The 15,074-nt window shown below is 40.9% G+C and overlaps 2 protein-coding genes across 2 annotated transcripts; one reads left to right on the forward strand and one right to left on the reverse strand.

Moving 5' to 3' along the window:
* Nucleotides 1-4,558: 4,558 nt before the first annotated feature.
* LOC129764683 (translation initiation factor eIF-2B subunit beta) lies at nucleotides 4,559-6,047 on the forward strand. The gene is made up of 4 exons (XM_055764034.1): nucleotides 4,559-4,781; nucleotides 4,843-4,929; nucleotides 4,993-5,826; nucleotides 5,901-6,047. Exons 1-4 carry the CDS (start codon nucleotides 4,714-4,716, stop codon nucleotides 5,971-5,973), a joined length of 1,062 nt encoding a protein of 353 aa, XP_055620009.1. The 5' UTR covers nucleotides 4,559-4,713; the 3' UTR covers nucleotides 5,974-6,047.
* On the reverse strand, nucleotides 5,880-11,087 carry LOC129764608 (uncharacterized). The gene is made up of 3 exons (XM_055763860.1): nucleotides 10,249-11,087; nucleotides 9,709-10,170; nucleotides 5,880-6,738 (listed from the first exon to the last, which is right to left on the reverse strand). Exons 1-3 carry the CDS (start codon nucleotides 10,726-10,728, stop codon nucleotides 6,079-6,081), a joined length of 1,602 nt encoding a protein of 533 aa, XP_055619835.1. The 5' UTR covers nucleotides 10,729-11,087; the 3' UTR covers nucleotides 5,880-6,078.
* Between the last annotated feature and the right edge of the window lie 3,987 nt (nucleotides 11,088-15,074).

The raw sequence follows: 15,074 nt of genomic DNA on the forward strand, positions 1-15,074 counted from the left end.
AAGTTTGACGACTAGTGGTGCATTGATCATTTTACACAAATGTAAATAATAATTCTTAGAAATCGACAAAATTGCAATACATTGAAAAATTGCAACTTTTCGAAAAAAAAAATTTTAAAAAATGGTTTTACACGTAATTCGGCATGAAAAACTATACAAGCATCATTATCCTAAGACCAACTGTTCTCGAGATAGAAAAAAATCTATAGAAAATTATATTTGATGAAAAAGCCATATGCGTAACATCATGAAAACTCAACCATAATGGAATTGTTTAATTTTCATAGTTTTGGACTATGAACGTTTATGCATAACCCATATCTATAAAAGTCATAGAATCATAGATCATAGATCATGGATCATAGAAAATAGCTCGGTCCTTCACAGTTTACGAGAGTTATTTTCAGAATATGTATTTCAATGAAGAAGAATGATATTAGTAAAAATATATCAAGCAGGCAGCTCAATCCGTTTATTGATAAATATGGAATACTCAGGTCTGGCAGAATGTTTTCAAAGTCTTGAAAACGGAACAGTTTTCGTTTAATTTAGAATGTATCGGTGATTGTATTTGAATATATATATATATATATATATATATATATATATATATATATATATATATATATATATATATATATATATATATTTGTATATATATATATATATATATATATATATATATATATATATATATATATATATATATATATATATATATATATATATTATTCGTGTCCACGTGGACGTAGTCTATACCCTCTCCCCCCTCTCCGTGGACAAGCGTGGACATTTTCATACCCCCTACCCCCCTAAAGTTGTCCATGTGGTATGTGGACAGCCCCTTAGAAGACACGAAGCCGATTTTTGAATTTTAAAATGTGAATAAAAATTTCCACATCATGTTATTCAATTACTTGGCTATACAATTTCAACATTATTACTGATTTTTTCATTATAATATACAGTTGTCTTCATAAACAATTTTCGTATGAGACTTTTTCCCCACCAGCAAACAAAAATGTTTTAATTTAAATAGAATACTAATTTTATATGGAAAAGCTAATTTTCATTCATAATTTTAATTTTGGAAACGTTCATTCTGACTGAAAATCAGCTATTCTTTGACGCTCCCCTAAACTAGTAAACGAAGCCTAGGCTAATGTCACATTAGGCGGATTCGTCGCCGCGGATATCACGACGGCTTTTTTCTCGATATGAATTCGCTTCCAAAACCGCCCGCTCTGTGTGACATGGCTCATTCACAATACACTGTAGATCATCCGCTTCGGTTTTACTCGCGGAATCCGCGGCGGCGAATCCGCCTAATATGACATCAGCCTTAATGCCGTCAACGCGGATCGCTGTTTTGAAGAAAACAAATCTCGCGTAACTTTTGAAAAGGTCCTATGTAACAAATGTAAACAAATCGAGTTAAGTGCGATTCACATACAACATACACGTCACGTTCACGTCCCGTCACGTCACGATACGTCAATGATTCTACCATGCAATTCTCATGAAAACATTCACATACACCAGCAACGTAACGACCCGGCAGCATACGTTCAACGAAAACGACCGGCAGGATTTGTAGAAAAGAATAATTGACGGAGACGGACGGCTCGTTTGGTTTTTGTCTGGGCTTTGTGTCTCGGCTTTTGTTTTGATTTGGTTGTACAGTAATTTACATCTGAATCAACATTAAGCTGATTGACCAGATCTGTGATGCAACATGTTTAATTAGACATGTTTACCTTTAATTGGACATTTTTGTAAATATTGAGTTCGGGGCCCAAATTATGGCCCCACATCGAAAGTCGCCACCAGTCGCAAATGTCCAATTACTGGTCAAAATCGACTCCAGTGCGACACTGAGTGGTGCCTCAGCATATCGCATTATAAGTAACTTACTGTACTTTTTATGCCAATATATCTCTTACCTCCAAATTTCGGAGTGAAAATCATTCGCGACTAGTTGAGAGAATTATTCTATTTATTATTATTGTTGAATAAGGGTCGGACTACGAGGTTTAAGCATTTAAATAATTGAATTCAATGATTCCCATTGAATTTTCCAAAATTCGAAACTGATTTTAGGCATGCTGATTTGAAAGAGTGCATTGCAATTCAAAATTGTTGTAGGTGGCGACACCATGAATAAAATTAATTGAATCATTCGTTTGGCATTTGACGTGACGGTGCTGGTGGAAGCATTGACTGCATGTGTGAATTGGTGGAGACATTGACGGAACGTAGACGTTCTTCTCCGTAACGTGCTATGTGAATCGCACATTAATGGATGCACGCTATTAGTCTTCAATCATTGAATGCATTACAAAAACAATCGTTCACGTATCTATTTTCTTCATCTTTTTATGGCCGATACAAAAAATATCCAATGTACAGATTCGGATTTTAAGCACCCGGCTGTTACTTCGGACGCCACTTTCCGCCGATGCCCGAAACGTCCGAAGTAACAAAGCAGTCAAAACAACACGAAGTCGTACTTCGGTCGTTTTAGGTTTTTGTTTCTTACAGTAGTTGTTATCGATTTCAGTTCAATTCAACGGGTGATAACAATAATAATCTGTCTTTAGAACGAAATGCTGATTTTTGGATTGTTGTTTAGTAGTTAGTTTCAAATTCTTATCGTACAACGTAATATGTCCAATGTGCAAACGCGGACAGTCAAAACGACCAATGTAACATTTTTCGCTCATTGGCTTCAACTTTAAACACAAATTACGGCACAACAGCTACGATTGATTTTGGAGAGTTATTCTTGATCGCTAGTGGTGAGAGGAGCGATAAAGATCGATAACTTTTAAGACAATACGCGGAATAATGTTCGGGTCTTCAACTTCGTTTTTCTCGAGTTGACGAAAATGTTACATTGGACCTTTTCAAAAGTTACGCGAGAAACACTTTTGACATGTTGGCCCCAAAAACCAGGGGTTAGACATCAATTGAATATAGGCTACCCAAAATCAAAATCAATATGGCGTCATTTGTTTATCAACATATCATTTACGAGGATGGAAATCGAAAAATGCGCTGCTTTAAGTGCGATTCACATACAACATACACGTCACGTTCACGTCCCGTCACGTCACGATACGTCAGTGATTCTACCATGCAATTCTCATGAAAACATTCACATACACCAGCAACGTAACGACCCGTCAGCATACGTTCAACGAAAACGACCGGCAGGGTTTGTAGAAAAGAATAATTGACGGAGACGGACGGCTCGTTTGGTTTTTGTCTGGGCTTTGTGTCTCGGCTTTTGTTTTGATTTGGTTATACAGTAATTTACATCTACATCGACATAAGGCTAATTGAACAGATCTGTGATGCAACACGTTTAATTAGACATTTTTACCTCTAGTTGGACATTTTTGTAAACATTGAGTTCGGGGCCCAAATTATAGCCCCACATTGAAAGTCGCCACCAGTCGCAAATGTCCAATTACTGGTCAAAACCGACTCCAATGCGACACTGAGTGGTGCCTCAGCATATCGCTTTATAAGTAACTAACTGTACTTTTTATGCCAACATATCTCTTAGCTCCAAATTTCGGAGTGAAAATCATTCGCGATTAGTTGAAAGAATTATTCTATGTATTATTGTTATTGCATAAGGGTCGGTCTACGGGGTTTAAGCTTTTAAATAATTGAATTCAATGATTCACATTGAATTTTTCAAAATTTAGAACTGATTCTAGGCATGCTGATTTGAAAGCGGGCATTGCAATTTAAAATTGTTGTAGGTGGCGACACCATGAATAAAATTAAATAAATCATTCGTTTGGCATTTGACGTGACGGTGCTGGTGGAAGCATTGACTGCATGTGTGAATTGGTGGAGACGTTGACGGAACGTAGACGTTCTTCTCCGTAACGTGCTATGTGAATCGCACATTATTCTAACTGCATGAGCGATTTTCATATTTCGGTTTCACATGGAGGTGTTCACATTTAACATGGAGTTTAAAGTTAGCCACTATTCGACTATATAACCGGACCGAGTTGTAAACAACATTAATTGATTGAACCAAAATGTCAGTAAACCGCAGCAATATTGGGTACACTGGCAATATGAGGGATTTGACGTTTTAGTCGTAACCCTGCCAAAAACATGGCGGGTGCCATACAGCTGAAATATACAGGGGTATGACTAAAACGTCAAATCCCTTATATTGCCAGTGTACCCAATATTGTTGCGGTTCAGTGACATTTTGGTTCTATCAATTAATGTTGTTTACAACTCGGTCCGGTTACATAGTCGAATAGTGGCTAACTTTAAACTCCATGTTAAATGTAAACAGCTCCATGTGAAACCGAAATATGAAAATCGCTCATGCAGTTAGGAATAAAGCAAACTATCTCCGTGATTTCAACGATTTCAATCCTCGCAAATGATATGTTGGTAAACAAATGACGCCATATTGATTTTGATTTTGGGTAGCCTATATTCAATTGATGTCTAACCCCTGGAAATATACGAACATCCCAGCTGAAATATACTGAACATCCCTACATGTTTTGATTGTGTCTATAAAGCAGTTCGATTGAAGCGACTGTCACTCGATTTGTGTCTTTCGCGTGCATTTGTTTACGTTTCTTCACGCACGGAGTTTCATTCGACCTTCGTCGATTTCTCTTTTGGCTCGAAGTATTTCATTATCCTGGGCCGATTTATCAACGCAAAATGACTGGACAACAAGAGATCAACCTTACTCCGGAAATTGCTCAGTTTATCCGTGACATTCGGTTAAAGTAAGTCAAAATTTCAATTTGGGATATAAATCTATCTATTATATGTGCATTACAATTCCAGCAATATCGTGGGCTCACATAAACTCACGTCCAAAACTCTGGCCCTGTTCACGAATCATATTTCCAAATCGGAATGGACCACAGCTGAGTATATGCGCTTTCCAAACGCTGTCATGAAAACTAGCTTGCATTGAAGAATTCCCTTCCACAGACGTCTGATGACACAAATTCGCCAACAAGGCCAGCTACTGGTAGCGGCTCTCCCGCAGGACATTGTCATCGCAAACACCGTCCGACGGATCCTCAAAATCATCCGAGAGGAGTACGATTCGGCCCAGCTTCGGGTGCACTTCGATGATGCCCAAACTGCGCTCTCCCTGCACAAACTGGTGACCCAAACAAGTGAACAGAAGCTGGGCGATTACTCCCAACCCCAGGAAGGTCTCAAGGAAGCCGTGCTGGAACATCTCAGTGAAATCGAGTCCGAGCTGGAAACCTGCGCCGATAATCTGTCCGTCCAGGCAACGGAACACATCCATTCGGCCGAGCTTATCATGACCATCGGACACTCGAAGTCGGTGGAAAAATTCCTCCGGAAGGCAGCCGAGAATCGGACCATCGAGGTGATCGTGGCGGAATGCGCCCCCGCCTGCAAGGGTCACCAACTTGCGGTGAACTTGGGTAAGGCTAAAATACAGACCACTCTCATTCCCGATTCGGCTATCTTTGCGATGATGTCCCGGGTGAACAAGGTGATCATAGGGACGCACTGTGTGCTCGCGAATGGGGGGCTGCGGGCCGTTTGCGGCGCCTACTCGCTGGCGCTGGCCGCCAAGCACTATTCGGTACCGGTGATCGTGCTGGCCCCGACTTACAAACTGACGCCGGTGCATTTGTCCAACTACGATCAGGACGATTTCAATATTCTGGGCAATACGGAGGGGGTTATTCCGTACAACTCGCCCGTGGCGAGGTTTGCCAAGGCGTACAATCCAGTGTTCGATTACGTGCCGCCGGAGCTGGTGACGCTGTTCATCACCAACTCGTGAGTATACTCTGATTTCTTTTTCTATGAAACCAATAACGAAACACCATTTTTTTTATGTTTATTTTAAACAGTGGTGGCAACGCCCCGTCTTACATCTACCGATTGCTAAGTGAACTTTATCATCCGGACGATAACGAGTTATAGGAAAGAGTACCGAAACTTTATTTTTGCGAATAAATCACTCTCGATTGACGATCGACTGTAGAAAAGCAATGAAATGTACAGTGACTCGGAAAAAACATATCGAAACTATTTCAAACTTTTTCTGTTCAACAGCTTCGAGGCTTTGTAGGTTGTAAGATTATAAAACCGGCTTAAACCTTTCGCGGGAGTACTTAAACTTTCGCTTGACGCTTTGGTCGCTTTATCCCCTTTATCCGGCGAGGTTTCTCCGTTCAAAATCGTTCTTATTCGGCTACTGTCATCGTACCGGTCCAGGATCCGACAGCGGACCAACTGCTGATCGGAATCACTCTCCACTCCACCCGGATTGGCCCGACTGTGTGATCGGGGTGGTTTCGGAAGTGAATTGACCCTGTTGAGAATAGGGGTAGAGGTCGCTCTCGCCCGTGCAATGGTGGGTTCGTCGTCCCCGTCCCCGTCGTCGGAACTATCCGACCGTTGTTGTTCATCCTTGATCGTGGATGGATCGGATGAGCTTAGGCTTATACGATCGGTCGTTGGCGGTGAGGATTCCTCCGGCGAGTACGTGCTGCGCACTATTATGTTCGTGTCGGGAACCGCCTTCATGTTGACGTTCTCGATTTGTGTGGCCGCATAATCGATTGGTAGCTGCTGCCGTTGTCGGGTGGAAGATGACGATTGCAACTTTTGGGACTGGGTGATCAGCACCAAACTGCGGCTGCGAGACGGGGTGACCTCGATTATCCGGACGCGGTAGTAGAGGATCTGCGGAGGAACGAAATAAATTCTTAAAGTCGATTCGATATAAAACTTTCTTCAGTAATCTTGCTGTATTGAAGTACCTATAATTGGGTTGCCGGAATAAATCACTGCAAAAAAAGACTGCAACTGAAACTACCCATCAGAAAAAGTGTAATAGGCCTGAAATATTGTGGATACCGCGCCGCATATTTCAAAACAGGAATTAACCGGGCAAACGAATGCCGTCCGACGTTCGCTAAAGCTCGGTCGAACATTGCTAATGGATGGTAACCTATGTTTCAAACTAACCGGGAAATCAGTGGACCCCAGATTTGCGTGCGTGGGATCTCCGCTTCCCACAGCGGGTCGGCGGTCGACTTGCAATGCATCATCTTGGCGGCTTGACTTTGACCTTGACGAATCCTTATTCGCGTTAAATGGGGACCTCGTCCCCATTACATTGGCCTCAGAATAAATATCGAAAAATGAAAACGAGAGAATAATTTTGTAATAGAAATATGAAGCATTTATACACATGTTTTTCCTGCGCCACAATATTTCTAGCCTACTAGGCGAACCAGAGTGCCCATCTGATTATTTTGCCTATTTCCATCTCTCACAATTATTTAACTACAGAACTTTGTTTTATACAGATACTGCATATATCTCACATATTATCAGTCAGAACCTTCAATATTTTTTATTGGAAAACAGATAAATACTAACTTTACAACTGCAATCTATATAAGAACACACAGGCGCAAATTAACGAAATACCCTCAGCTTCAATATGTTTGCATGACTCCACCCACAAATACAAATAGAATAATCATTTTTCTTCAACTTACTGTATGAACTAATTTAAATCGTACGCATTTATTTCAATAAAAAATAAATTTGTTATCTCTCAACTTCCGGGGCAAAAGGAGCCATTATTACCGGGGTAAAAATGACATAGTCGTAACCTCGAATTCGATCTGTAGGTCGTTTTAAAACTGTGTTTTCTAAACAACAGGAGGAGTAACTCGTGAGTCACATCCTTAATATGCAGAAGTTATTTTATGGGCACACGACATCTGTAGGAAAGAGATGTGGTACAAATAAAAATAAATAAACGTTCACCGGATAGTGTACTTAATTCATAAGCATAAAGAAAAAGAAGAAATATATACCCCTAATATCTCCCTTTGTATTTCGATGGGCGGGTGAAATGAAAGAGTATCGTCGGGAGGAAAACATAATGAACGCAGCTATATAAACGGCCGCGCAATTTCGAGCGAGCTCACCATTCCAGACCATTCTGAAAGGTAGCCAAGGTCCTTAGGTCCTGCTTACCAGTATTTGTGAGTCATGACATTTTCTCTTATGTTATGTCTCATTTAATGTCATAAATCGGGATGACAAAACATGAGCTAAAAATCAATTTTGGGTGTAGTGTCTTAGAATATCAACAGATATTCACGAGTAACGAATATGGTTTTATTTCACTGTAAAAGACTTTTTTTCAGCCTGAAACACACTGACCTCATTATATTGACGAGAATAACAAACGAGTTCATTTTGTTCATATCGCTGATGCATGAACAAATTTGCTATAATGAATGAATGCGGCATTGAGTGGGATCCATAACTTCGCTGTTATTTATCCTTTGAATATCAAAAGCAACAAATTGATATTTATCACATTCGAAATGATATTTGTTCTGGCATTGATCTTGAGTCAAAGTTCAAAAATTAAATAAAAATAGTCAGGCTGGATCATCTAAAGAACAAAACCGCCAGAGTTCGATGAAACGAACCTTGCAAGAAATCGCGCATGATTTTGTTTGGTGAGACGGTAACAACGGTATAAATAAAACCAACCACACACAGCTGTCTCAGGCTAAAAGTGAAAAAAACGGCTGATATTCATTTGGCTGAGATGAAATTCAATTCTGGCATCTTGAATAATCAATGAGAGAATAACACTGGGTGGATAAATAAACTACAAAACATATTGAAGAATAAAAGTTAATTTGCTCATATTCACTGGTTGTCTGGATCTGTCATTTTGATTTTCAGTTTGGAATAAATAGGTTTTGGATGCAACCTACCCGAAAATCTATATATTTGAGCTTAGCGAAGATGATTTTTCTCAACACTGCTATCAAGAACTGAGTTTGGAAGATGGGTCGATAACACGAGGTCCCGCTGCTTGTATCAATTCCAGTAGATTTTCAAACAGGGGTACAACCCTAGTGTAATGGGTACTGGAGCGTGAAGAAGTTAGGTAAGCCTTATATGGGCCATAACGTTCGAATAAGAGACACTAAAAGTCTGCCTTCTATGGGTTTCACCTCTCGTGTCAGACGCATTGGAACGTGAAAAAGGTGATGTCACACGTTAGGTCAGGCCATGAAAACAAGCGCTCCTGTCACTGTGATTTGATGGCTCTCGGGATCAACAAACCGGTATGCTTGGCTCTGCGTGTAGTAACCAATGGGAATCAGCTTCCTATCGCGACTTTCAGCATTCCTTTTCTTTCGTCGGGCACTTACACATAAACCTCGCACTTGAAGACTTCGAGATAATGAGAGGTTTCCGACTGTGCTACTTTTCGTAGCCGAGCGTGATGTCAGCCAATTCTGGAGCTTTTTAGGGTATAAATTTTACCCTAACGGTTTTATACGAAATTTGAGTCACAGCTACTGCAAAAAGATCGATTTGTTGAGCATGATAGATCTAAACTATATTCAATGGTTGTCGTGAAAGAGACTCCCAACTTCCCATGGTATAGAAACTGATTTTCATCCGAAGTTTATATATCAGCGTTACTCAGTTGTCTACGCTCTCAATTTAATAAATGTTGGTAACGGAAAGCCTCGTTACTTAACTTCTGCCCCGCTTCAAATGCCGGGATTTTTATCACCTAGATAACAGTTAGGCAGTTCCTCGCCTAATTCCCCTGTTATCGCACAAATTTCTCCAAATGAAGCAACAAATAAGAATTCATACCTTCTCGGTCGTCATGAACCGAATCGCTTCATCGATTGGAATTTTAGCGCAGTGGCCGTCCTTCAAAAAATCCGCATCGCTTTCCGCATGGCAGGAAAACCTCTGCACCAGCAGCTTGGCACTATCAATCGGCGAGTATAGTTCCAGTTCGAACGCGAACCGCTGGCAAGTCTTGGTTTCCTTCGCGCTGCAGATCACCGTCCAGATGGTTTTCCGACTGTTCTGGTCGTAGATTTGGTACACGTTGAAGTACTGCCCGTACGCACGGATTACATAGTACGCGATAACGGATTGCAGCTGGATGCACTTCTGGCTGTCCAAGGCGTAGTTCCATGTAAGCACAATGTCCGGAGAGCTGTACACCTTGTCCTGGTGTCCGGTGATGCAGTGATCCATCCAGTCCTTATCGCTACCAACCCAGGCGCAGTTCTCCCACACCTTGCCCATGAAACACTCCACTTGCTGTTAACAAGCGCATGCAATAAAAACAAGTAATCAATATTCAAACGAAGAGAAACAACTATGGAATCCGCAAGGTACCTTGAAGCCGCATCGTTCCTTGTGCCACATAATTAGCTGCGGAGGCAAACGTACGGTGCAGCCACGCGACGAGTGCATACACGGAAAGTGCACCTTTGCGGCAATCGCTTCCAGGGTGTAGTTCCGCATCTCGGTTAACTTTTTCCGACACAGCGGACACGTGCTCAACCGCTTGGGACACTGTGCACAGATGCTGTGACCCGTTTGGCACAACACAATCGGTCCGTACAACGGTTGGGCACAGCCGGGACACTTCAGTTCGCTGACGATGCTGTCGTAATGGTGCAGCGTGATGCTGAACAGGCCATCACTGTAGACCAAGGACTTGCGCTTATCGCAGCTTTTCTCAGAGACAATGCTAACCGGTGTGGAAGGGATCGACGTGCTTCCAAGGGAACGGTCCAATGATTTTTTCTCATAGTAGGTCAAGGACCTTACCGTCACTAGCGTGGGTTCCAAGGAATCTTGATCGACAGACATTCTTCCGACAGCTCTGCACTTTTCACACTATCGCGATGTGTGCGAAGCAATTTTTGCTTTTCCGATTCAGAGTGAAAAAAACCGCTATCTTATCCGCTTATCACTTATCGCTTATCGAAATGAGTAGGATTTTCAATGTATTCCTAAGACACACGCATCAATACGTCAATGATATGATAAATGGAGATTTCTCCGCTCTGCAGTCAAAAGTTAACCCTCGCGCGGTTCCATCGATTCGTTACTGAACGGAAACAGGCCACCCGCTGGCACCGTGCCGTGTTTCCGTGTGGATTAGTGTCATGCCCGTTGTGGTCGCATGCTCCTCCCGGTCACCAGTGTGGTGGGACTAACCGGAGGCTTCACTGATTACCTGGCAAGCGCCCTGGAACCACCCTGGAAAAATTTGCGCAACATGAACAGCAAACAATTCAAAAACACCCGAGCACTAATGAGATTAGGGTTGGATAAGAGTCGGGTCTTCGTGTTACCCTTTTGCGGTTGATATTTGCCGAGCTTTCGCTTGTTTTCTGGGCTGTGATAATAGGGGGAGCGAATATTTAACTGCGTCTCGGAGCAACCGCGGACGGTTGACATGTTGTCACAATGTCGGCGAATACGGAAGAATATTCTTCCACGCTCTCACCGGATTCATCTCGGGGGAATCAATGTGAGTTCAGCGTTAATTGATGCAAGATAACGTACGGTCTCACTAGCCATCTGCCCTCACACGGTTTTGTCTACCATGTAAATACATGTAGATCTTCGATGAAATACATGCATATACCGGAAACAACTAACAAACGGTGTATTGGAATCTTGAAGAAGGTTTCACTGTTTTCAAACAGGTGATACTATGAGATAATCGTACAAGTTGTTTAAGATGGTAGTATATCCGTAAGAAAACCCTATAAGCAGGCTTTGAGGGTAGGGGTACCATTTTCCCTGATTTAGCAGGACATGTCCTGATCTTGAGATGGTTTTGGTGCGTCTGATGTATTTTTCATATTCTGGCGTTTGTCCTGATTTTTATAAGAAATGCAATTTGATGACAAATCATTATTCATTCAAATTTTGACGTAGGAACATATTTGGGTACAAATTTAAAATAAAAAATCGAGCACATCGTGAAAATTGTCCAATTTCAAACGCTTATTGCTCAGTCATTACATGAAGGATTGATGAAAATTTTGCGACAAGAGAATTATATATGTCATGAAAATAACTATCGAACAATTGAAAAATCTCAACCCCTATCCTAACGGAAATACCCACTTCTGATTGGTCGAAATCGACGACACATGCGGCGGTTCCCTAACAGAGACATCTAAACCAAGCTGCCTGGTGGAAATCGGCATTGCAACATTGGTTGAATAAACACTCAGAAAGTAAAAATTATAAAAGAAAATAACCTTTTCCACTTCAAATATGTTTTCTCTATATTACAGTAACATGTTTTGACTGATGAGGAAAATCGATAATTGTGTTCGGTATAGGTAAATTATCGTATACAGTAAACATTCACTAACTGAGCGAAAAGGGAAGACCAGTTATCGACATTCGCGTTTTAACTGGTCCGGCATGTTAAACGTCAAATAAAATCGAGGGGAACTTCAATGAATTGTTCGATTCGCGTTGATCATGAAATTGGCTAAACAAAAGGATTCCAATGGTAGTTTCGCATTGAGTACGACAACAAGTATGAAATATAGTTTGAGGAAATTATTTTTCTGTTATTTAATCAATTTTTTTTGTCATGCGAAAATAATGTCAATTTTCACAACATTTCAAATTACATTCGAATGTCCCTCACAGCTAATCTTCCATTTGAATATGGCGTCGATTGTTTACGAAATTCTGCTTTTTAACTGGTCCAAGGACCGGTTAACGTTCGCCTAGTTAAAAAGCAGACCAGTTAAACCACGACCAGTTAGCGAACGATTACTGTATTACATTGGTGAGTTTTTTTTTTCTTAAATTCATCCACACATAACACAAGAGGCATCTCGTCTGGGGTCACAGAGGACGGTTTTCATCATATGTCATTCCACTTCGACATCTTTTATCTGATACGCACCATCCAACGACTGTTTAGCATCTTTCTGTCATCATCACTCGGTAAACACTGGTAAAGTGAATAAACAATACTCAACAACCAAACAAAACGGCCCTTTTCAGGGCTACCAAATCATTGTCAAACGATGTAATTCTTCAAAAATATCCAAAATCAACGGATAGCCTAACGAAATCCTACGTCAACTATGCGGTCGTGTCTTGATAAATTTTTTTTATTATTCATTTTATTTTTCACCATCAATCTGCCTTCATCGCTGGATTGCACCACTGGTGACTCCACGACTGAACCGAACTGAACAAACTTTACTCAATAATCCAACTAAACGCTCCTTTTCAGAGCCATCAAATTATTATTATGAAATTTTTCGAACATATCCAGAATCAATACAGGTAAACCTGTTTATGTGCGAGGAATAGAGGTCGCACAAAAAATCGTATAAAGTAAAATCGTACAAAACTTCACCAGTAGCTTTTTAAGGGGATATTCTAGTGTAGAGACACGAATTTCGGACGTTTTTTCGAGTTCCGTAAAAATAAAACAAAGAATATTTTTATCATCCATTATATCATAATTTGTTCATCTATCTTTTAACAACAAAACAAAAATTCACGGAGAAAAAATATTCATGACTAAAATAGTTAAGAGCTGATGAAGTGAGAGGGTATAAAAAAAGTTGTGCCATGGCGTACACGATTCCAGCCCTTCTGGTTCTCTGAAACTAAAAATTATAGGAGGTTGTGTCCAAGATACGACCGCATTGTTGACGTAGAACTACACTGTTATTTTATAAAGGTCGCCATACATTGGTGGCTTGAAACTACTAGGAATATAAACACTTCTCATCATTTTGCGCTATTCTCAAAAGAAACGCTTATGTTAACATTACTGGCCTCGAAAAAAGTTGCAATACTTTCTCATGCTCGAGGGTCACCTTTAGTGGAGGAGGTTTTGCTACTGGCAATTGAATTGCTAATTGAAGGCAGATTTGCGACTGCCACGCGAACCAAATAACTTATAACATTCTATTAAGACATTCAAGATGCTTGGTATTCCCCAAATAATTTTTTGGCGCACAACTTTAACGCCTGCTTCGCCATAACGTTAGTTCAATGCATTGATACCTTCTAAAAGGCGCCAACGAAGCCCTTATGATGACGGAAAACGAACAATGTTAACTGCTTGGAAAAAGACTTAATTATGCCACACAGCTTGTACTCTGTCGTAACACCTATCGATGCGAATTCGCTGATGAGTTTGTCAAGAGCGACCGCCTTCACCACCAGCGAGGGGAGCTTGATTTTGGTTGCTGTCTGGGTAACGGCACTTACATTTTCGACCGACGCGCCGAAGTCGCCTACTTCGCTGTTGTTCGATGCGAAGCCTACCTTCTTCTTCTTCTTCTTGCTCATCACACAGTGTCCAATTTATGACGCGGAAAGAAAAACACGATACGAATAAAGTGCGATTCACATACAACATCCACGTCACGTTCACGTTCCGTCATGTCACGTTGCGTCAATTATTCTTCCATGCAATTCCTATAGAAGCATTCACATACACCTGCAACGGCAAGTCGAAGTTGCCGTTGCCGGTGAATGTGAATGTTTGTATAAGAACTGCTTAGAAGAATAATTGACGCATTGTGACTGGACGGAACGTGAACGTGACGTGGATGTTGTATGTGAATCGCACTTAACGCACCTGGGTGACGTCTTTAGAGAACCCCTATTGAACTGGCAGTAGCCAACATATCGAGTATCCCACTGACATTTTCCCTTTGTTTTCACATGAATTGGGTATCCCACTGACAGTTCTGCTTGAGACTTTGCTAACGATCCTAGCACCAATCATAGCACCCGGCTGGAATAACGCGAAAAACGAACAGAAAAACCAAACGACGATATCCAAGTTGGATTACCACTGGTGGGGTCCAATCTTAGATCGAAGCGCAGCGAAAGCAAAGTGAACTGGATTGCTCAACAGTCCGATGCCGAATGAAAGTTTGCCTTTTTTTTTCACTTAAATTCTTTTTATTTCTTAATTTGGTTTACATTATAATACTAAATTTCAAGTGATCAACCTAGGGTTCTACATCTTTAAATTGATGAAAGTTTGCCTCAGCGAGATTCACTGTTTATACTCTAGGCAAGTATTCCCCTTCATTCTTCTACTTTTTATTTGTTCACTGAGACTTCAAATCCTCTCTCTGCTCTGTTCGGGAAAGCATACAAATGGACAGAACAAATGTATGAGAAAATGGAAACGCTTAATG

Source organism: Toxorhynchites rutilus, chromosome 1 (genome assembly GCF_029784135.1).
Source record: "Toxorhynchites rutilus septentrionalis strain SRP chromosome 1, ASM2978413v1, whole genome shotgun sequence".
Classification (NCBI taxonomy): domain Eukaryota; kingdom Metazoa; phylum Arthropoda; class Insecta; order Diptera; family Culicidae; genus Toxorhynchites; species Toxorhynchites rutilus.